At 35.0% G+C, this 23,556-nt stretch overlaps 1 protein-coding gene across 1 annotated transcript in view; it reads left to right on the top strand.

Moving 5' to 3' along the window:
• Positions 1-23,556, top strand: part of ZNF451 (zinc finger protein 451) — a 118,216-nt gene that overhangs the window by 59,595 nt on the left and 35,065 nt on the right. Inside the window, 4 exon segments of the mRNA XM_079147485.1 lie at positions 4,674-4,799; positions 9,078-9,189; positions 15,538-15,688; positions 19,315-19,441. Of these exon segments, the coding sequence (XP_079003611.1) occupies positions 4,674-4,799; positions 9,078-9,189; positions 15,538-15,688; positions 19,315-19,441 (516 nt within the window).

The raw sequence follows: 23,556 nt of genomic DNA, 5'->3' as shown, positions 1-23,556 counted from the left end.
GTTTGCCTAAAGAATATGTGTCACCCACTCTTGTAAAAAGTCAGATAAGATCAATTCTTTTTTAAAATGAACTTTTTCCTCTTATTCTTTGTCCCCTGCCCTCCTTTTTGCAAGATGCTAGGAATCTAACCCAGGACCTTGTTAGTTGTGAAGTAAATGCCGTACAACTAATATAGCTAAGTTGTACTCCCAGCCCTAAAATAGCTTTTTTTCTTTTTAAGAACCGTTTTGGATCCATAGCACAGTTAGAATGCATATATGGCTCCCAAATAAATCCTGCCCCTTTGTCCATTCACAACCTCCCCTACAATTCACATCCTAATAGCATTTGTTTATAGCAAATGAACCTATGCTAATGCATCATTATCATCCAGAGTCTAAAGTTTACATTAGGATTCACTCAATGTTGTACATTTTTTGAGTTTTGACATGTATAATGACATGTAACTACCATTGTAGTATCATAGAGAATAATTTCACTGCCCTAAAAATCTGTGCTCTGCCCGTTTATTCCTCCCTCTAACTTGTGGCGACCACTGATATTTTAACTGTTTCTGTAGTTTTATGTTTTCCAGAATGTGATATAATGTTCTGATCATATGGTATGTAGCTTCAGATTAGCTTCTTTTACTTAAATAGCATGTTCTTAAGTTCCTCCACGTCTTTTCAGGGTGATAGCTTACTTCTTTTTAGTGATGAGTTATATTATGATCTGGATGTTCCAAAGTTTATCCATTCACCTACTGAAGAAATCTTAGTTGTTTTACAGGTTTGGACAGTTACGAATAAAGCTGTTTTAAACAACTGTGTGCAGGTTTTTCTGTGGACATAAGTTTTCATTTCATTTCATTTAGGTAAATACCAATGACTGTGATCAGGACACATTTAGTATTGTAAGAAACTGTCCCAACTGTTTTCTGAAATACCTGTATCATTCTGAATTTCCACTGGAAATGTCTAAAAGAGTTTTTGTTCCTCTACATCCTAGTCAGCATTTAGTATTGTCAGTGTTTTGGATTTGGGTCAGTCTAATAAGTGTATATTGGTATTGTTTTAGTTTGTACTTCACTAATGACACATGATATTGTATTTGCTGTGTATCTTCTTTGCTGAATTGTTTATTTATTTTGCTCCCCTGTGTTTTAATTGGGCTATTTCATATTCCTCTTGACTTTTTTAGGAGTTCTGTGTATATAGTGGATCACAGTTCTTTATCAGTTGTATCTTGTATCCATTTTTTCTCTGTTGCTTATTGTTTCATTCTCTTGATACTGTTCTATGCAGAGAAGTTTTTAATTTTGAAGTCTGTTTTATCATGCCTTTGGTGTTATATCTAAAATGTCATTGTCACAACCAGGGTCATCTGGTTTTTCTCCTGTGTTATCTTCTGGGAGTTTTATAATTCTGTGTTTTATGTTCTGTTGTTTATTTTGTGTTCATTTTTTGTGATAAGTGTAAGGTCAGGGTCTAGGTTTTTTTGTTGTTGTTGTTGTTGTTGTTGTTTTTTGCATGTGAATGCCTAGTTGTTCAATACCATTTGTTGAAAAGATTGTTCTCCATTATCTTGCTTTTGGTCTTTAGTCACAGATCAGTTTATTTTATTTATGTGGGTCTTTTTCTGTGTCATTGGCCTATTTGTTTATTCTTTTTCTATGTCACATAGTTTTGATTACTGTAGCTTTCAGTAAATTTTAAAGTCAAGTAGTTTTAGTCCTCCAACTTTGTTCTTCAGGATTGAATTGGTCATTATGGGTCTTTTGCCTGTCTCTGTACACTTCCAAATGAGTTTGTCAATAACCAGAAAATGACCTGCTAGGATTTAAATTGGATTTACATACACACACATAAATATAAATCTATATATGTATCATATAGAGAGATCAAATTGGGAAGAACTGATATCTTGACAAAATTTAGTCTTCCTAGCCACAAACATGGAGTTTCTCACCCCTACACCCCCACTTTTATTTTACACTGGGGATTAAACCCAGGGGCACTTTATCATTGCGCTGTATCCCTACTCCTTTTTATTTTTTTGAGACAGGTCTTGCTAAGTTGTGAGACTGACCTGAAACTTGCTATCCTCCTGCCTCAGCCTCCTGAGTCCCTGGGATTATAGGTGTTTGCTACCATGCCCGGCTTGTTTTGGGGGATTATTAATGTAAATGACAATATATTTTTAATTGTAAATTTTACCTGCTCATTGCTGATTTATAGGAAAGTGATCTACTTTTGTAGATTAACTTAGTATCCTGCAACCATGCTGATTACTTATTAATTCCAAGAGTCTTTTTGTCTGTCATTTTCTATTTTTATGATTGTTATCTACAATGAGTTTTATTTCTTCAGTTCTAATCTGTGTGCCTTTTATTTCCTTTTCTCATCTTCTTTTATCTTTCTTGGATTTCCAGTACACTGTTTGAAAGGAGTGGTGAGGGGACATTCTTGCCCTATTCCCTATCTTTGTGTTTATAACTTAAGTTTCTCACCATTGTGTAGTTGTAAATTTTTTTTTTCTGATTACCAAGTTGAAAAAGTTCCTATCTATTCCTAGTTTACTTAGAATTTTTTATTTTTTTTTTTATTATTTTAATCATGGAAGAGCATTGAATTTCATCAAATCCTTTTTCTGCTTATATAATCATGTGACTTTTTTTCCTTATTAGCCTGTGGATGTGATGGATTCTATTAATTTTTTAAAAATGGTGAACCAGCCTTGCATAGGTGGGATAAATCCTACTTAATTATTATATGTTATTCTTTGTATACATTGTTGCATTTGGTTTGCTAATATTTTGTTGAGACTTTTTACATCTACTGTGTTCATGAGAGATATTGCTTTGTAGTTTCGTTATAGTGCCTGTGTCTGGCTTTGTATTAGGGCAATGCTGTCTTTTTAAATTAGGAAGTAATCACTCTTCTGTCTACTGGAAAAGATTATAGAGATTTAGTGTGATTTTTTCTTAAATGTTTGGTAGAATTTAGCAGTGAATTAATCTGATCATAGTGCTTCGTATTTAAAAAAAAATGTTTTTAGTTGTAGTTGGACAAAATAACTTGTTTTTTTATGTGGGTACTGAGGATCGAACCCAGTGCCTTACATGTGCTAGGCAAGTGCTATACCACTGAGTCCTTGTGCTTTCTATTTTGAGAGATTATTTATTTATTTAATGTAATATTTACAGGCTTTTAGAGATTATCTTATTTCTTTGTTAGTTTTAACAGATGTCTTTCAAGAAATTGGTCCATTTCCTCTAGATTATTGAATTTGTGGGTATAGAGCTGTTTGTAGTATTCCTGTATTACCCTTTTGACATCCCTGATAACTTAGCTTGCTCTAAAACCTGCTGTCTAAAATTGATATAGCTACTCCTACTTTCTCCCCCCCACTAATATCACAACAATTTATTATACTACTGTGAACATTAGGAAAAAAAAAGAGAACTATAAATCTGTGGTTAAAAAAATCTATAAAGAATGTAAAATTAAGATTATTCACATGTTATATGACTGTATACCTGGAAGACTAACAACTGACTAAAACCATTTCAGAATTGTAACAAGATTTGAATTCATATGGTAATTAATGACCCGCATCTGTAATGTTAAACAAACAAACAAACAGTGGAGGATGGGTGTTTCTCAGTGGTAGAGTACTTGCCTAGTATGTGCAGTCCCTATATTCCATCACCAGTATGAGGGGTGGGAACAAAACTTTATTTATTTCTTTTAATTTTTTAAAAATTTGTTCTTTTTAGACAAACATGACAATAGAGTGCATTTGACATATTATACATACATGGAGTATAACTTCCTATTCTTGTGATTGTACAGATGTGGAGTTACACTGTTCATGTATTCTTATATGAACATAGGAAAGTTATGTTTGATTCATTCTTCTGTATTTCTTATTCCCATTCCTCCTCCCTTCCCTTCATCCCCCTTTGTCTAATCCAGTTAACTTCTATTTGTCCCCCTACTCCCTTATTGTATATTAGCATCTGCCTATCAGAGAAAACATTAGGCCTTTGTTTTTTGGGGATTGGTTTATTTCACTTAGCATGATAGTCTCCAGTTATCTATTTACTGGCAAATGCTATAATTTCATTCTTCTTTATGGATGAGTAATATTCTATTGTGTCTATGTACCACATTTTCTTTATCTTTTCATCTGTTGAAGGGCATCTAGGTTGGTTCTATAGTTAATTTCTTTTGTGTTAGCAAATATCTTTCTCATTTTTTTGCTTTTGTATTTTTTTATTTAAAAAGGGTATCTTGAGAATATACATTTGTTTTTTTAATCTTTTCTGACAATCTATTTTAATTAGTGTATTTAGACAATTGACATTTAAAATGATTATTGATGTAGTTGGTGAATATCCAACATATTTCTTACTGTTTTTTATTGTGCTTCCCCCCTTGTTTTTGTCTTCTCTTTTCATGCCCCTTGTGATTTTAGCATTTCATATTTCATTTTTTTCTTCTTTCTTAGTGTATCTTTTATACTTGACTGACCTACAGCTTATCACATAAAATATACAAGATAGGTTCTTAGAAATAAGATTATAACAGAAGTAAATGATTCTTTAGTATAATAGCTGTTTGATATATGGATATGTTATCCAAATGCTAATTTGGTATTAAAAGGAATGAAAAAAAATTTTTCATTATAGGAGAATTTTAAACATAAAGACTATATTGACCATCAGAAGGATAAAGTTGCATTAACTCTGGCTCGTCTAGCCCGTCATGTTGAAGTAGAGAAACAGCAAAAAGAAGAGAAGAATAGAGCATTCAGGGTAGGTGGCTATTTTGTTATTTTACTGCTTTATATAATTGTTTTTAATAAAGATGTAAAGAGAAAACTTTGATCAGAAAATTTATGATTGACTCCAAGTTTTGCATGTACCCTAGATAGCTCATCAATTTAGTAGTAATTCATATAGGGTTTTTTTTTTTTTGAGTATTGGGGATTAAACCCAGGATTGCTTTACCATTCAACTATATCCCCAGGTATTTCTATTTTTTATTTTTGAGACAGTCTCACTAAGTTGCCAAGGCTGGCCTTGAACTTGTGATTCTCTTGCCTCAGCCTCCCAGGCTGCCTGGATTATAGGAATGCACCACTCTGCCTAGCTCATAGCTTTTTACATTTTTGTTTTTAGTTTTTTTGGATGTGTATCCCATCTGTATTTGGTGAAAAGAAGAAAAGATACAATTAAGTGAGTGGACTTTGTTTTGGGGAATTAAAAATCATGGAATTTCTTAAAGCAGATAAGTAATTAAGGATTATGGGTTACTTTATTATATGAGTGAAAAAGTCTTATCAGGCATTTTATAGAATAAGTTGTTGAAAGGTTATTTTCTGCCAAATAGAGTCAGATCACTTTCTCAAACTTCACACTTTTGTCTCCAAATTGCATAATTAGCAAAAATAAATTTGAAGTGGGGTGGAAGAAGGGCTGCTATGTGGAAATTGAAGCCTAATTTAGAATCTTTCCTGTTATAAATTTTTTACTTGACTTACTTTAGAAGGCACCAAATGAAATTATTTAAAGAACTCCTTCAGTACTGGCAAGAATTTATTTCAAGTAAATGTTGATGCATTGAGTTAAATAAGTCTCCATAGTAGAAGTATAAAAAGATTGATTATCATAGCTCTGCCAGCAACTATTTGGATTTCAGCAGATTACTTAAGTTTTGTAGACTTTGGGTTTTATCCTATAAAGAGACAAGTTGAAGATGATCTCTCAGGTCAAAATAAGTACTAGGAGTTCATAATTTTAATGTCCATGTTTTTGAGTCTTTGTTTCATTGATTACTATGAAAGGTTTTTTTTTTTTTTTTTACTTCCGTAGCATCTGTTTTTTAATATCTCCTAGCTAATAAAGCAAACTGATTTGGGGCAGGGGATGTAGCTCAGGCATAGAATGCTTGCCTAGCATGTGTGAGGCCCTGAATTTGATCCCCGGCACTGCAAAATGAAATAATGACTGAATAAAGTAAATGAATCTTTAAATTTAGAAGGTCAGTTCAGGGTCTTTAACTTTTGGGCATAATACTAATTAAATTAGACTATGGTATTCTAATTATATGTTTAAAATTTTTTTTATAGTTCAGTGTATTTTGATAGCAAACTTACAGGAACAGCACAGAAGACAGATAACATTAAAAACATATACTTGCATGTGGGACAACTCAGAAAAGTATAGTGAATGAATGGAATCTATTGTATGATAAAAATGCTACAAACACCATTTAGTTACGGTCAATAAGAAATTTACTTGTTTAAAAAAATCCAAATGCTGGCATTGCCCAGAAAAATTTAAGTTTTATTTATAATTGTTATAAAGTTGAACTGCTGAAACTTGTTCACGGAAACATTTTGACTTGCATTAATGCTTTACATCCCCACATTTATATTAAAAATTCACACACAAATGAAAATGGAAAAATGGTCAATACCTGATTTCTGTCCCCTACTTTTCCACTTGCAATCATGTACTTAGGTATCTTTTGATCCCATGGGGAAAAATATCTAACGTTCAGAACACCAATAACAGGAAGAAGAGAAAAAAAATTTTTTGAGAATGAAATGTTTCCCATCATAGTGAATTCTTTAGCATGTTCTCCACGTATGTGGCGTGCTAGTTGGATGTCTTTTGGCATAATTGTTACACATTTGGCATGGATAGCACACAGGTTGATGTCTTCAAAAAGGCCAGCCAGATAGGCGTCACTTGCCTCCTGCAAAGTACCAATAGCTGCGCTCTGGAAGCGCAGATCTGTTTTAAGTCCTGAGCAATTTCTCGCACCAGACGCTGGAGGGGGAGTTTGCGAATCAAGTTCAGTGGGCTTCTGATAATTTCTAATTTCAAGGAGCGCCACAGTACCAGACCTGTAACGATGAGGTTTTTTCATCCGTCCAGTAGAGGGCGCACTCTTGCAAGTGGCTTTTGTAGCCAGTTGTTTCCTGGGTGCTTTACCATTGGTCGGTTTGCGGGCAGTCTGCTTTGTGCGAGCCATGGTAGGAAGACCTCCTTACTTACCCCGCTTTTCCTCCAGCTGGAACTGGGCGAGCTAGAGGCAGCGCTGGCGTTAGAGATCCTAAAATGTTTATTGTGTAAAAATACAAAGTATTGTGGTAGAAACACTATTCAATTAAAAATTTTTTTTCTTTTTTCTTTTGGCAGTATTGGGAATTGAACCTAGGGGCACTCTACCATTGAGCTACATCCACATCCCTTTAAAAGTACGTTTTAAATTTTGAGGCAGGGTTTCACTAAGTTGCCAAGGGAGACCTTTGAGTCTCTGAATTGCTGTAATTACAGTTGTCACCTCCATGTGTGGCTAAGAAATAATTTTTGAAGAATTGTAATTATGAGTGATAATTCCAACTAAAAATAGATATAGAAAATGTCTATTTTAGGCTTTTGTGAATTATTGGTGTCTTTATTCTTAAAGTAGATTATCCATTTTTAATGAAGAGGTTTTGTGTGTGTGTGTGTGTGTGTGTGTGTGTGCACGCATGTGCGTGCGCATGCTACACAGTCTCAGTGAGCTCAATGAGCCACATCTCCAGTCCTTTAAAATTTTTTTAAATTTTGAGACAAAGTTTTGCTAAGTTGCTCAGATCCCCCCTGAGTTGCTTAGTCTGACTTTGAACTTGTGATCCTCCTGCCTCAGCCTCTGAGTTGCTAGAATGATAGGCATGCACCACGATGCCTGGCAAATGAAGAGGTGTTAAGGAGAAAAGATTCATTAAAATCTTCATTGGATACTTCACTTTCAGAGATCTTGTGTTACGCTGATCAGTTAACCAGCTACCAGCTTTCTTTATTGATAGTCCAGAAGTTAAGATGACTTGCAAGAAGGCCCACCCTAAAGCCTGTGGAAGTAGCTTTGTGACAAAGGAGATGGATTGCTAATTTTGGAATAATTTTGGTCAATAATGTTTTTGAACATTAATTATGCGTGTTCACAGAATTTGTATCTTGCAAATTCAGTGTTTCTGACTCTGTGATTTCTTTCTAAGCACCATTGTGGGGAATTGGTTCCAAGACCCCTCAAAGATCAAGATTTGTTGATGTTCAAGTCCCTATAAAAATGGCTTGTTATCTGCATATAACCTACACACATTCTCCTGTATACTTTAAATCTCTCTAGGTTACTTATAATACCTAATGCAATGTAAGTGCTATGCAAATCATTTTACACTCTATTGTTTAGGGAATAATAGCAAGAAAAAAGTCCACGTGTTCAGTACAGATGCAGTTTGTTTTCTCAAGTGTTTAATCAGAGGCTGGTCAAATCCATGCACATGCAACACATAGATATGAAGGGCTGACTATATATATAAATGTTTTTTGAAAGGCAGTGTGATATACTCATTTAGTGCATGGATTCTAAAATCTGATTACCCAGAATTTGAATCCTGACATTGTTATATATCCTTGGGAAATATATTTGACTTGTCTGTACATCAGTCTTTCCATCATACATATTCCATCCTATATATTTCAGGATATTTGAAATATATAATATATAATTTGAAAAAAATGCCTAAAAGTTTAAAAATGAAAATAGTCCTTCACATTTTCATTTCTACATATAGCTATATAGCTTTAATAACATTTAGTGTGTGTAGTTTTAGCATTATTCCCCTCTTCAGATGTAGTTGTGTATAAATTGAGATTATTCTTGATTTACATTTTGCCTCATTTGCTTAATACAATTTGGTGACCTACTTGATATTAAAAGTATATTCTCTAATACCACTGAAATTTTTACTGTTTCTAATGTCTTGTGACAAATATAAGTGCCCTAATTTACTTAAACAATACCCTGTTGTTATAGATATAGTTTGTAGCAAACTTTGAACAAATAACAGTAGGATCAGCATCTTAGAGCATGGACCTTTGTTTTGATGTATGTATATCTTTGGCATAGATTTCCATATGTTTAATTTTTGGGATAAGGATTACTCTGTATTTTCTGATCCTTGTCATGTCAAATCTTTTCCCCAAGGAAACCAGGTATCAATCAAAGTCAATTGAATTTTTTCTTAATATCTTTAGGAAAAAATCGATTTTCAACATGCACATGGGTTACAAGAATTGGAATTTATTCAAGGACATTCTGATACAGAAGCAGCAAGACAGTGTGTGGACCAGTGGCTAAAAATGCCAGGTATTCTTTAGAGATTATATTAAGATTACTGAGCTTCTGGAAAGCCCTAAGACAGAAGTATGTCTTTTTTATTCAGTTTCTAATAAACATATAAGGCATTGAAATTTAGTTTTAATGATACTAATAGCACTTCAGAATGGCCTACTTTGTAATGACCTTGTTCATCCATTGTGTTTCTTCTTTGACACAAGTATATTTTGAGAAGAAGCAATATAGGCCATCTCTGAACTCAGAAGATGCTATTCTTCATTATTTATTCATATATTTAATATTATTGCATAAAGTAGTATGCATCTATGGGAGGATGTATAACAGTTTATTTGAGTTCAGAGAAGGCCTTGCTAAGAAAATAGAATTTAAACTGTGATCTAGGACTGGGGTTGTGGCTTAGTGGTAGAGCACTTGCCTGGCATGTGTGAAACATCTGGTACGATTCTCAGCGCTACATAAAAATAAATAAATAAAATAAAGGTATTGTGTGTCCATCTACAACTAAATATACATATCTATTTATATATTTAGTTAAACATATATATAAAAAGATAATATATATATATATTTATATATATATCTAAAAGAATCCAGTACTTTTGACTGGGGATATGTAAGCACTAATCCTCTAGATCACAGGTTTTTAAAAGAGTTTTTCAGTTGTTCTTCATTATAACTTTTTGCAGACCTAAGCTTCCTGGAAGCATCACTGTGGAACAATTCTTCTCCAGCTAGATAATTTGGAATTTTCAAGAGCTAGTAGGAGAACCCCACTGTGACAACTTTTCTAGCCTTTCTTGTAGTATACCCACAGGAACCTTATTTATGAATTTAATCTAGAAGGTTTCATTGCAAAAAAAAAAAAGAAATCATCAGAAATATCTATGTGTGAAGTGCTTAACTTTGTTGAATCTAGATATCTTGTCATTCCAAAGTTAATTTTCAGGGACTTTGATTACAGACAAGTTATTATTTACAAAAGAATTTAAATAATTTATATATATTGGTATTTAGCAGCTATCACTGATGCAATATTCTTTTTGACACTTGGTCACCTCCCAAACTATATTTCCTCTTTTTTTTTTTTTATTGTAAACAAATGGGATACATTGTTGTTTCTCTATTTGTACATGGAGTCAAGGCATACCATTTGTGTAATCATAAATTTACATAGGGTAATGTTGTTTGATTCATTCTGTTATTTTTTTTCCCTTCCCCCCCTCCCACCCATCTTTTCCCTCTATACAGTCCTTCCTTCTTCCATTCTTACCACCCTCCTTATCCCAAACCCTAAACCAAACCCTAACGCTAATCCCTCCCACCCCCCATTATATGTCCTCATCTGCTTATCAGCGAGATCATTCGTCCTTTAGCTTTTTGAGATTGGCTTATCTCACTTAGCATGATATTCTCCAATTTCATCCATTTGCCTGCAAATGCCATAATTTTATCATTCTTCATGGTGGAGTAATATTCCATTGTATATATATATCACAGTTTCTTTATCCATTCATCAACTGAAGGGCATCTACGTTGGTTCCACAATCTGGCTATGGTGAATTGAGCAGCTATGAACATTGACGTGGCTGTATCTCTGTAGTATGCTGATTTTAAGTCCTTTGGATATAGGCCAAGGAGTGGGATAGCTGGGTCAAATGGTGGTTCCATTCCAAGCTTTCTGAGGAATCTCCATACTGCTTTCCAGAGTGGCTGCACTAATTTGCAACCCCACCAGCAATGTATGAGTGTACCTTTTTCCTCACATCCTCGCCAACACCTATTGTTGCTTGTGTTCTTGATAATCGCCATTCTAATTGGGGTGAGATGAAATCTTAGGGTAGTTTTGATTTGCATTTCTCTTATTACTAGAGATGTTGAACATTTTTTCATATATCTGTTGATTGCTTGTACATCTTCTGTGAAATGTCTGTTCATTTCCTTAGCCCATTTGTTGATTGGATTATTTGTATTCTTGGTGTAGAGCTTTTTGAGTTCTTTGTAGATTCTGGAAATTAGCGCTCTGTCTGAAGTATGAGTGGCAAAGATATTCTCCCACTCTGTAGGCTCTCTCTTCACATTACTGATAGTTTCCTTTGCTGAGAGAAAGCTTTTTAGTTTGGATCTATCCCAGTTGTTGATTCTTGCTTTTATTTCTTGTGCTATGGGAGTCCTGTTGAGGAAGTCTGATCCTAAGCCAACAAGTTGAAGATTTGGACATACTTTTTTTCCTATAAGATGCAGGGTCTCTGGTCTGATTCCAAGGTCCTTGATCCATTTTGAGTTGAGTTTTGTGCAGGGTGAGAGATAGGGGTTTAAATTCATTCTGTTGCATATGGTTTTCCAGTTTTCCCAGCACCATTTGTTGAAGAGGCTATCTTTTCTCCATTGCATATTTTTGGCACCTTTGTCTAGTATGAGAAAATTGTATTTATTTGGGTTTATGTCCATGTCCTCTATTCTGTACCATTGATCTACCTGTCTATTTTGGTACCAATACCATGCCGTTTTTGTTACTATTGCTTTGTAATAGAGTTGAAGATCTGGTATTGCGATACCCCCTGCTTCGCTCTTTCTACTGAGGATTGCTTTAGCTGTTCTGGGTTTTTTATTCTTCCAGATGAATTTCATAATTGCTTGCTGTATTTCTATAAGGTGCATCATTGGGATTTGAATTGGAATTGCATTGAATCTATATGGCACTTTTGGTAGTATGGCCATTTTGACAATATTAATTCTGCCTGTCCAAGAACATGGGAGTATATTTCCTCTTGAACTCTCAATCTGTTTGTGTCTAACAAACTTCCACTCAGTCTATCCCACCCCATACACCTTTTAAAGTAATTTTCACCTTTTTCTTCTTATTTGTCCATAAGGCTAATATATATCCCCTGCTTCCCCAGTACTCAGTACTGGGAATTGCTGAGTATTTATGGCCATTGTATGTCATGTTTAATTGTGTTAAGCCGATCTTGGTTTATTCTGTATACACTTAGTTGCTTAGCCCTCTTTGATCTTATAGCACTTGGTTTCTTTAATTCAGTATTAATTTACTCTTTTATGTTGAATTGATCTGTTTCTGTTTGTCTCTTCCAGCAGACAGTATGTTCTTTGAGGACAGAGACCAAGTCCTTTATAGTATCAGTTCATATAAAGAATGCCCAGGATAGATATGCTCTATACCTGTTGGTTGACTGTTGTATTGAGGTGGGCTATAAGTATTTGCATAATAAACATAGAAGCCTAGAACTTTGGTTTCAAACTTGACTGGTAGCAGTTAAACAAATGTGAAATTCTAGACCTCCTTTACCTTTGGAAAATTTGTTAAATGATTTTTCCTCTTGAGGTGTTCTTTTAAAGTTCATAGTTTAAAAAAATACTTCTTAATGTGAAGTTATTCTCAGTGGAAGAAGTTACTGACCAGCTCAGTGGTTTCATCTTAGCTGCATCAGAATCACCTGGGAACTTGTAAACACATGCCTACTAGGCCTTATCATCTCCAGTGGATCTTCTAGGGTATCTGCAGTTTGGGGAGTATTTCTGGGTAGACAGGAAAATGGGCTAGAACTATAAGCCTTTGTCATCTTTAAGATTCTTCTAAATTTTGCCAATCTCAGATATGAGTCTAACCATATAGAATGATAGTTGGGTCAGTAATATGCTCTTTTAGACCTAATTCCTGGCTTCTAGATTGTCAGAATTTAATACTTAGCAAGTTCAGTTCTTGAACATCTAATTGTTCATTTCCCTAAGCAGACCAAGTGGGAACAAATGAGTTGTTTTAGTTGTGTCTATAGGATATTTAGAAGACTGGGTATGCTTTCTACCTTCAGATCATGCCTGGCTCATTGATAGCAGATGAACTTGAGCCTGGAGTTAAATTTTGTAGTTTGCTTCGTGTGACTGTGTATGTGTATGTGTGTGCGCACATGCTCTGTGTGAGGTGGGGAGGGAGGGAGGGAGATATCAATGTAGCTTTTTGCCTGATTTTTTAGACAATATAAAAATGAAGTTTGGAATCTATTGCTAGGGTAGCTGCTCAAATATTGGGCTGTAATTGGTGAGTTGCCATTCTATAGATAGGCTTTATTTAGACCTTTTAAGAGGATATAACTGGGGCTGGCATCGTAGCTCAGTGGTAGAGCTCTTCCTAGCACGTGTGAGGCCCTGGATTCAATCCTCAGCACCACATAAAGATAAATAAATAAAGTAAAGGTATGTGTCCATCTACAACTAAAAAATATATTTTTAAAAAACAAGGTATAACTCGGGGAAACAGAGGAGTCATGGTTTTGTTTATAAAAAATGAGATTCTACTTCTCAGGACTTTTAAAATACTCATTCAATCTATTTCAGAGTACTCGACTGTTATAATTTATTTTTTTAATGAAAACTACTTCAAGTATTTTATTTTTATAATCATACAAATTTTGGACAGTTCTTTGTCATTGTTGTTGGAGTTTTTTGTTTATTTGTTTCTGTTCCTTTTTTGTAGTGCTGGGGATTGAACCCAGGACCTAGTACATGCTAGACTAGTGTTCTACTCTGAGCCACACCCCTAGCCCTGGATAGTGTATTTTTATGGACCTTTATAGTTGAGCCAGTTTATATACATTCAAATACTAACTGATTGTAAGAGAGTGCACCCACCCAAAACTATTTAAGGAAAAAAGGTTTTTAATATTTGTGTTTTGCCCTTCCATGGGGAATGTTTATTTTCTTTTGATAGTTTTTTTTCCAACTTAATTTTTATTGAGTTGCTATTTGTAGGTAAATAAAGATCATAACAGAAGACATTTGGAATATGAATGATCAGTTATAAAAACTGTCATACACTGGCTGCTTTAAAAAAGTTAAAGACAGGGCTGGGTATATAGCTCAATGGTAGAGCATTTAACTTGCCTTGTGTGTTGCAGGCTCTGGGTCCAATCCCCAACACCACACACACAGACTTAAAGGTAAAAGGTGTATTAACATTTAATGCCTCATTAAGAATAAAATATGATTAAGGCTGTGCTATCCATTATTTGTTGTCAGAATCAGAATATATTTAAAAACATTTTGATAGTTTGATGGAGGCATTCCCCCATAAGGACTAAAACAGCAGAAAAGCATTTAAAACCTTAAACATTTACACCTATTTTGGGATTTAAAAACTAGATTATGTTAAAGGAATAATTCGATTCCAGTTAAATGTTTAGGGACTTCATAGAAACTACCATATATATATATACCCAATTTTCCATTGTACGGAATGTTCAAGACATTTAAATTAAACAGTTCACAAGAGATAATAATAAAAGAGAGATGGTAATCAAACTGTCATTACATCAGAATTCTCCTGACATAATTTTTTTATGCAACATAACTAACTTTCCCATCATATATCATAAGTTGGGAATTTTTCTCAGAACAAATTTTGACAGGGGGATTAATCTACAAGAGTTGTGTATTTATATCCAAGATAATAAAAAAGATTAAAAATGGACCCAGATAAAAAGGAATTAATTAAGAGGAGGTAATATTGGGCAAACTATATTCTAGAGATATCTTTAAAGGGAAAGAGAAAGGGGACAAAATAGGATTAAATAGAAAGGGGAGAGAGAGAGAGAGAGCGCAAGAGAGCAACACTGAATAAGTCTGTGCTTTATGTTCTATTAATTTGTTATTACTGACACTGCCTTACATGATGTCCGGGTTGGAAAAGATTGATCAGTGGCTAGATTTGTCAGTAAATAGCGCTTATCTACCTTAAGCCTCTCTGCCCTCTTCACTCCCAGTCTTCATTTATATTCTTTGACACAATTTTCATAAAATATAGGTACTCTGGAAGACAAGCTCGACCTTTTTTTTTTTTAAATATTTTTTTAGTTGTAGATGGACACAATACCTTTTCATTATTTATTTTATGTGGTGCTGAGGATCAAACCCAGAGCCTCACACATGTGAGGCAAGTGCTCTACCACTGGACAAACTCAACCTTTAAATGTGTTCAAGACAGTTAAAAGAGAAAATAAGAATTGGAAAAAATGATCCTGGCCAATGTATATGAATGAGATGAAGGAAGTAGGGGCTTGATGTTATAGGGCATTTTATCCTCAACATTTCTCGGCTGTTGAATTTAAGGAGATGGATTTTCCCCCTCAAGAAAATGCTGTTTGGAGAAGTTAAGCGCTGTTTTTGTCCAAAATAACTTTATTAACTTAAGTTATTTTATGAGAGATATTGTAAACAATTATAATTAGGACTACTCCATTGATGTTGTATCCTAATTTTCATTGTTTTGCCATAATTTTGATTGCCATTCCGAAGGACAGTTATCTGAAAATAGTAACAAATTCTTATATTCTGATGATGCAGGACTCAAAACAGGCACAGTTAATTATGGAACAAAAAGTTCATTCCGAAGAGGAGGCCAAATGCGGAAGTGTGGGAAGCCAATTTCATGTCCTATAATGCACTGCAACAAGGAATTCGACAATGGGCACCTTCTTTTAGGGCATTTGAAAAGGTAAGTAGGATATTCAGAATAAAGGACACTCACTGATGAACAAGTGAATATTTTTATTTATTTACTCATTCATTCATTCATTCATTCATGGTGTTGGGAATCAAATCCAAAGTCTTGCATGGGCTAGGTTAATGCTTTACCACTGGGTTATGTCCCCCACTCCCACAGTAATTTTGTTAAAGAAAAGTGTGATATACCTCTGCCATTGTGATTATAGGTCTGTATTTGATATTCAAGATGTTCTGTGCTATCTTGATATAATTATTTCTAATTTATATTTAAGTTACCTAAAAGGCTTGGCGAAGTCAAATTTTTCTAGTGATATTCTATCTTTATGGATGTAACCTTTAAGTATGTATTTTTCCCTAATATGTCTTATAAAATTCTGAGCAACCTTTATATTGAACTGCAGATGGATTTATAATAGTCCATAAATGTAAATTTTAAGAGTTACAGAATACTTACAGATATTTGGCCCGTTCTAAAGATGTTAATATAGCATTACAAAAAATACTAAAGGCAGCGAGCTGGGGAGATAGTTCAGTCAGTAGAGCGCTTGCCTTGTCAAAAAAAATACTAAAGGCAAACCAGAGTAAGTAAAATTAATAATAAGGAAATACTCTATGAAACCCATTTAATCAGTGTACTAAGATTTTTCATAGTAGAGCAAGAGAAAGGGAAAGTAGCATTAAGATGCTAGATATTCTTTTCTCCACAGTCTCCCTTTTTAATAGCCAAAAGGTGGAAAATTGAGAGTTTAGGGCCCCAAACCATTGTCTTTTCCAGATGACCTACTCCACTTATGCCTTACTTTACCTTTATTTGTTTTTTATCGGAGCATTATAATTACCTGTAACAGTGGGATTCAATATGCCACATTCTTTTTAAAATATATATATGTATATATACATATATATATTTTAGTTATATATATATACATATATATATATATTAGTTATAGATTGACACTACCTTTAATTAATTTATTATGTGGTGCTGAGGATTGAACCCAGTGCCTCACACGTGCCAGGCAAGCACTCTACCACTGAGGTACAACCCCAGCCCCCACCACATTCTTACCTTATCTTTAAGAGTATATATTTTGTCTTTATTGCCTGAGGTCCTGTCTTCTCATGGTCTAGTCTGTTGGTGATACTTTCCATTGAATTTTTAATTTGGTTTATTGTTTCCTTCATTTTGGGAATTTCTGCTTGATTCCTTTTTATAATCTCTGCTTCTTTATTGAAGTGATCCTTCACTTCCTGTGTTTTTTCTCTGATACCATCCTTTATTTCAAAGATCAGTCAACTATGTACCTTCTAAACTCCTTCTATGATATTTCTTCTACTGTGTTGTCTATGGATTCTATTGTTGCAACATCTTGGTTTGTTTGAGGTACTTTGTTCCCTTATTTTTTCATGTTGTGTGTCTTCCCATCTAGTGGTATGGAGCTGAGTCAGTACAGTTTCTTCCTCGTAGTCTTATAGTGTCCCTGAAGGCTTCTAGTACCTCATCTTAAAGGGGGAGACCAATATTAACAGCACCCAATGCTAACAGTATGCAGCCTTAAACCAAATAGCTCCTATTAAGCTGTCTACAGTTTTATCACAATAAACTGAAATGATGTGTTCAATTGTTGTCTACAATATAAACAGTCAGTTTGCTGAAAGGGATGGACAATGAGGGAACAGAAGTAGTGTAAGATGTGATGTATGTGATGTTTATGAGGGAAAAGGAGAGAAGATAGAGAAGATAGATAAAAATTTATAGTAAGAGTGAAGGAGAAATTAATAGAGGTTGGCTTTTAGCATGAGAGAAATGAGAAAGAGAATCCAGGGAGACTGGTGAGAGAAAAATATATAGAGAGATTAAAGAAAAAAGTAAACATATAAGAATACAGTGAAACTGTAATATACTATTCAGACATCCCATTCCTAACTAAATTGATGTGTGAAAAATATTTGAATTCAAAGATGGTAGAGATGTGAGAGAGGGCAAAAAAAAAAAAAAAGAAAAAGAAAGAAAGGAAAGGAAAGGAAAGTCTCAGTGGAAAATTGATTGCCTCCATTGGCTTTCAAAAATTTTCTCAGCTTCCCTTCTTCCTCCATAAGTGGGGTTGTCTGAACTTTGATTGAAGCTTCAGTCTAATGAATACCAGGCTAGTTGGCTGGGTCAGCAGATAGCAAGATGCTCTCACACCCTCCAGTCTTACCATCCACTGTAGCTGGCCCCTTCTGTCCCTGTGCACTTCAGGACTATGGAGCTGGAGAGAGCCTAGTTTTCTCCAGTTTCTCCAATCTGTGCTCCTCCTAGGGAACTGCCCACAATCTACAACTTTCCACAGGCTCGTCAGGTCCAGACTAGCCCACGCAGACTCCCTTGCAATCTTAAGGATCCTGGCTTCAGATTTCCCAGGCTCTTCCTTGCTGCAGACCCAAGATCTCAGTGCTTTTCACCTGGCAGAGAGATCACCAGGGATACACTCACACAAAGGAGCGACCCTGCAAAGAGGTAGCCAGATGGCAGCCACTAGCATACCCAGAAGAAAGACCTCAGGTGCAGCCAGACCAGCAGGTACCCTGACAGTATATCTCCAGGCCCTGATGGATGTCTCCAGACAGAGGTGGCTACACCCTGAATTGGCAGCAAACCTTCAGGCCCCTTGGCCCTAGACTCCCAGGCCCTGGCCAGTGTCCCAAGATGGAGGTGGCCACATGTAATCAAACCTGCGGGTACTCTGACAATGGACTTCCAGGCAGCAGCAGGCAGCAGGTGATCCATGGGCAGTCTGTTGACGGTCTATGGGCTAAGATGGGCGGTTGGCGGGTAAACACTGGGCTGTGGTTATATGCAGGCAGAAGGCGGAAAAATGGGCAAATGGTGGACGGCAGTGGTCAGTGAGCGCTCTGCACGCAAAAGGCGGGATATATGCTGGCAGATGGTAGGCCATCACAGCAGATGAAGGGGGATGGCAAACAGCAGGGACTCAGTTAGCAGCTATGGCTGCCTCAAAGAGAAACAGTATTTCCTGTGCTTGAATCCTGAGTCATGGAGGAAAAAGGAGTGCTCTCTCCCTCTAGTTTGCCATATTGGATACCCCATCCCCCTTACCTTACCTTTAAGAGGTCTTTGAGGCAGTTTAAGTGGTTAAAATGAAGACTGAAAGAATTAAAAGCCATTTATAGGTGCTGAGGAATGAACCCAGGGCCTCTTGCATGCTAGGTAAGTGCACTACCACTGAGCTACATCCCTAATCCATGCCAGAAATCTTAATGTGAGTATTATTGCAGTGATTAATTTAGAGTTATTTGTGAGTCTTATGATAATCAAAACAAGAAGAAAAATAATAGGCTTATAATTTTCAAACTGGAAGTTTACTAGTTTGGCAAGAATATTTAAATCCATTTACTGGATCTTGAATATTTTTAATGAAATCTTAACTCTGTTGATCATTGAGGACATATGGGAGCCACTTGATAATTCTTGAACTTGAAGAACATTATTTAATATTTCAAAAAGTAGTGCAAAAAGTTTTGATTGTGTGCATTTAGTTTCACAAATGAAGCAAAATAATTTATTCCCTAGAATATAGATCTTTCTAATGTTACTTCTCTTTTACTGTTTAGGTTTGATCACTCTCCATGTGATCCAACAATTACATTACGTGGACCTTTCTCCAGTTCCTTTGCTTGTGTAATATGTTATAAAAATTTTGATACTCAGCAGCAATATAGGGATCACCTTTTTGCCAAGGTAAGAGCACATTCCAAGAGTAGATATTCTTTTCCTAGGATAACCCTGGAGTTGGGTATAGGTTCATTTTCATCCTTATTTTAAGCTTGCAATCACTGTTACACGTAAGGATAAAACTTAATCTCTTTTGAAAGTAATATGATTTGTGGCACTAAATTATTGTGAGCCAGTAAACGATAGCTGAGAACAAGCAGTCTGAGATTATTATTGAAGCCTTTCCTTTCATGGAGTTGTTCTGTTAAATTACCTTCTTCAAGATACACTCTGAATTGGTCACATGATGAGATATAGAGTCCTATTTTGAAGTCTGCTACCTGTAAAGTCTGCCTCATGTAGTAAATGACAACTTTTATTTATGCTAGGATTAATAATTTATTAATGCTAGTATTAAGAAATATAATTAATATTTTACAAACTGTGTTCTTTAATTCTCCTTAAAATGTTAAATCTCAAGGGACATGAATTGATTCTTAGATATGCACCTCAAGGGATTAGGGATGTAGCCCCGTGGGATAGTGCTCACTTTGCATAGATATGAAGATCCTTATAATACAGAACTCTCATGGTTTTTACCATGTTATGTAATAGATATATTTAAAATTACAAAAGTAATAGAGGTGGTCCTCTATGTCCATGAGTAGATTCTACAAACTGTGGATTCAGCAAACTGGCTCAAAAATATTTTTTAAAATTGTATCTATGATGAACATGTATAGACTTTGTTTCTTGACATTATTCCCCAAACTACAGTATAACAATTATTTACTGAGCATTTACATTTTATTAGGTATTATAAGTAATCTTGAGATGACACAGGAGGAGGTGCAGAGGTACTATGCCATTTTTATATAAGGGACTTGAGCATCAGATTTTGGTATCTGCAGTGGGTCCTGGAATCAAATCCCCAACAAATACTGAGGGAGGACTATATATGTTCATTGTGGAAAAATTTAAAAACATGAACAGAAAGAAATTAAGAACTCACCCTTATTCTGAGTTAACAATGTGATATATGTCTTTGATATTCTCCATATTTTTATGTAAGATAAAGTGTCTAAATTTCCTTGGGTTAAAAATAGCAGCATGTTGAGCTGAAGAAATAACTCGTGTTGGAGAGCGCTCACCTAGCGTGTGCACGGACCCCGGTTCGAATCCCTGGCCCCTCAGAGGGGAGAGAAAAAAAAATAGCAGCATGTTGTAAGCATAAATTCATAATTACTGAGTAAATTCATGCACTTCTACTTTTTAAATCAATGAATATTACTCTTCTGTATGAATATATTAGTTTACTTAATTTCATTTGGCTGTATATACTAATTTTTTATCATTAAAAACAATATCACATTAAATATCTTGGTGATGTAATATCTTTGCGAAGATCATATTGATTATTTACTAGGTGAAAAGTTGGTTTTGCAGTACTGATGTGCTAGTATGCAGAAATCAAATCATGCTTTCAGTTTGCTTATATCTAGAATTATATCTGAAACTTAATGTAGGGAATAGCTAGAATTTTGTGTAGGTTCAGAGTACAGAATTAAAGCTTATACTCTAAATTATATCTAGTTGAGTTCTGTAGTATTCCCATTCTGTGCTCCAGCTCTAGAGAACATTTTCGAACATATGTACAATCGGTTGTAATTTTAAGAGCCTGCATCTGTAGTATAAGAGAAATCAACTATAGTTCTTACACACAGCTTGTGCTCCAGAATGAAAAACCTTATTGGTAAAACATAAAGTAAAATAGGAGCTAAGAGAAAAGGGAGTGTAATTGTCAGATAATTTTACAATGCCTTATGAAAAACAGTAGGTCCTCAAATATTGGATTTGGGTAGATGGAAAGTTCAAGTGATGGAATTCAGTTAAGGTTGAAGAGCCTAAGCAGGATAAGCGACTGTAGGAATAGATGGTGTGCAGGAAAGAGTTAATTGGCCTGAGACTACCATCCTTGCTTGCAATATTGGCTCTAGACTGATGTCTAAGAACTTGATTTTGGGAGAATTCCCATTGTTCTTTTGTTATGAGTGGTTCACTGTGCCTAAACTGTTGGTGCAAACATTATGGTTTATGCTGAGCACCTGCTTTTCTTATAGGAGTCTGGAATTTTGGTGCATGCTAGGCTGAGACTGCCTATATTAATAACCCTTGAACACTGAATCTCTAATAAATTTCTGTAGTAGACCACAGTTTGAATGTTGTCTTACCTTGTGGTGGAGGAATTAAACATGTCTGTGTGACTCTTTTGAGAAGATCCCTTGGGATATTACATCTGGACCTACTTAGCCCTTATTATTTTTCCCTCTGCTGATTTTGCATTTCCTTCACTGTAATAAGTTTGACTGTGAGTATGACAGTGTACTTTGACCTGTGAGTTCTCTTGGCAAAACTGTTGAACCCTGAGGGTAGTCTTGGGGACTCCTAACATAGATGACAACGTGATTGTAAAGACACAGGATTTTATATCAGATATTGGCAAGAGAGAGCCTTTATAGAACCTTTCAAATTGAACACTGTCATAGAAAAGTAACATGAAGAAAAATAATGATTTATACCGTTAGAATTGTAAGTATTTATACTTCTACAACTCAGTTCCTTTCCTGTTTTTAGGAATGCCAAGAAGACTGAATGGTATTAGAATAATAGTTGTGTTCAGAGTGGACTCAAAGATGTAGACAGGAGACCAGTTTAGGTGACTTTTGCAGTAATTTAGTTTTGAAATGAAAAAAATATTTGATTTAAATACTGATATTTAGATTGAAGACTTTAAAGCGAAGCCAAAAGACATGTTGAAGGAGAAAATGATAGGGGGTATCTATTGCCACTACAGATGGAAAGTTTGGGAAAAGAAAGGAGAAACGAATACCAGGGGACTGCGTTCCATCATTTTTTTAGTGTTTGTAGTAGTTTACAAATATTCTGACTTTTCAAAACTAGAGTTCATTCAGGGCATGTTTCTCTATTCCATGCTCTGTTTTCTCTATTGTATTGAACATACTTATCTTTTTTTTTTTTTTTAAGAAAATTTGAATAGGTAATTTAGACTTAAAATTAATTCTTTTATTTGTTTTCCTAAATTTATTAATTTGTTTATTTTCTTTTAAGGAAGAATACAAACATTCCATGCCTATTTGCCCTCTCTTTTTATCTTCTTTTCAGAAGTAGATTTGTGGCATTCAGCCTGCTGAGAGAAAAAACGTTGATGTCAGACCTGAGTTCTACTGATACATTTTTTTAACCCCTATTCCACATTTTTAAAAATGTGTGCTATAGTTGTATATAATGATGGGATTTGTTGCATATATTGATATATTCACATAATACACAGTATAACAGTATATTTTGGCCCATCTCACTCTCCATCATTTCCCCCCTGCCTCCCTGATCCTTTTCCTTTACTTATCTCCCTTTGATTTTCATGAGATCCCTGTCTGCCAACCTTTCTTTTCTTTTTTCCACATATGAGAGAAAACATAATGACTTGCTTGACCTTCTGAGTTTATCTTATTTGACTTAATATAATGATCTCAGGTTCCATCCATTTTGCTGTAAATGACATAATTTCATTTTTCTTATGACTGATTTAAACTCCATTGTGTATAATATACCACATTTTTGTTATCCATTCATCTGCTGATGGACACCTAGGCTACTTCCATAGTTGTGAATTGTGATTTGTGCTGTTGTGAATTGTGCTACTATTAAATGTGGGTGTGCATGTATCACTATAGTATACTAACATTGATTCTTTTTCTTTTTCTTTTTTTTTTTTTTTGGTAGTGGGATTGAACCCAGAAGTGCTTAACCTCTGAGTTTTACCCCCAGTCCTTTTATGTTTTATTTGGAGACAGGATCTAATAACTAAGTTGCTTAGGGCCTTGCTAAGTTGCTGAGGCTGACCTCAAACTTGTAATCCTCCTGCCTCATCCTCTGCCTGGCCTGACTGATTTTTAGGATAAATACCAAGGAGTGGTATAGCTGTGTTATAGAGTGGTTTGCATGCCTAGTCTTTGAGGAACATCCATATTGATTTCAAAAATTGTTGTGTACTAATTTACAGTCCTGCCAACAGTGTAAAAGTGTTCCTTTTTCTCCACATCTTCTGCAGAATTATTAGT

This window comes from Sciurus vulgaris, assembly GCF_902686455.1.
Source record: "Sciurus vulgaris genome assembly, chromosome: 7".
Taxonomy (NCBI): domain Eukaryota; kingdom Metazoa; phylum Chordata; class Mammalia; order Rodentia; family Sciuridae; genus Sciurus; species Sciurus vulgaris.
Note: the sequence above shows the minus strand (reverse complement) of the source record. Positions and strands in the feature narration are given on the sequence as shown.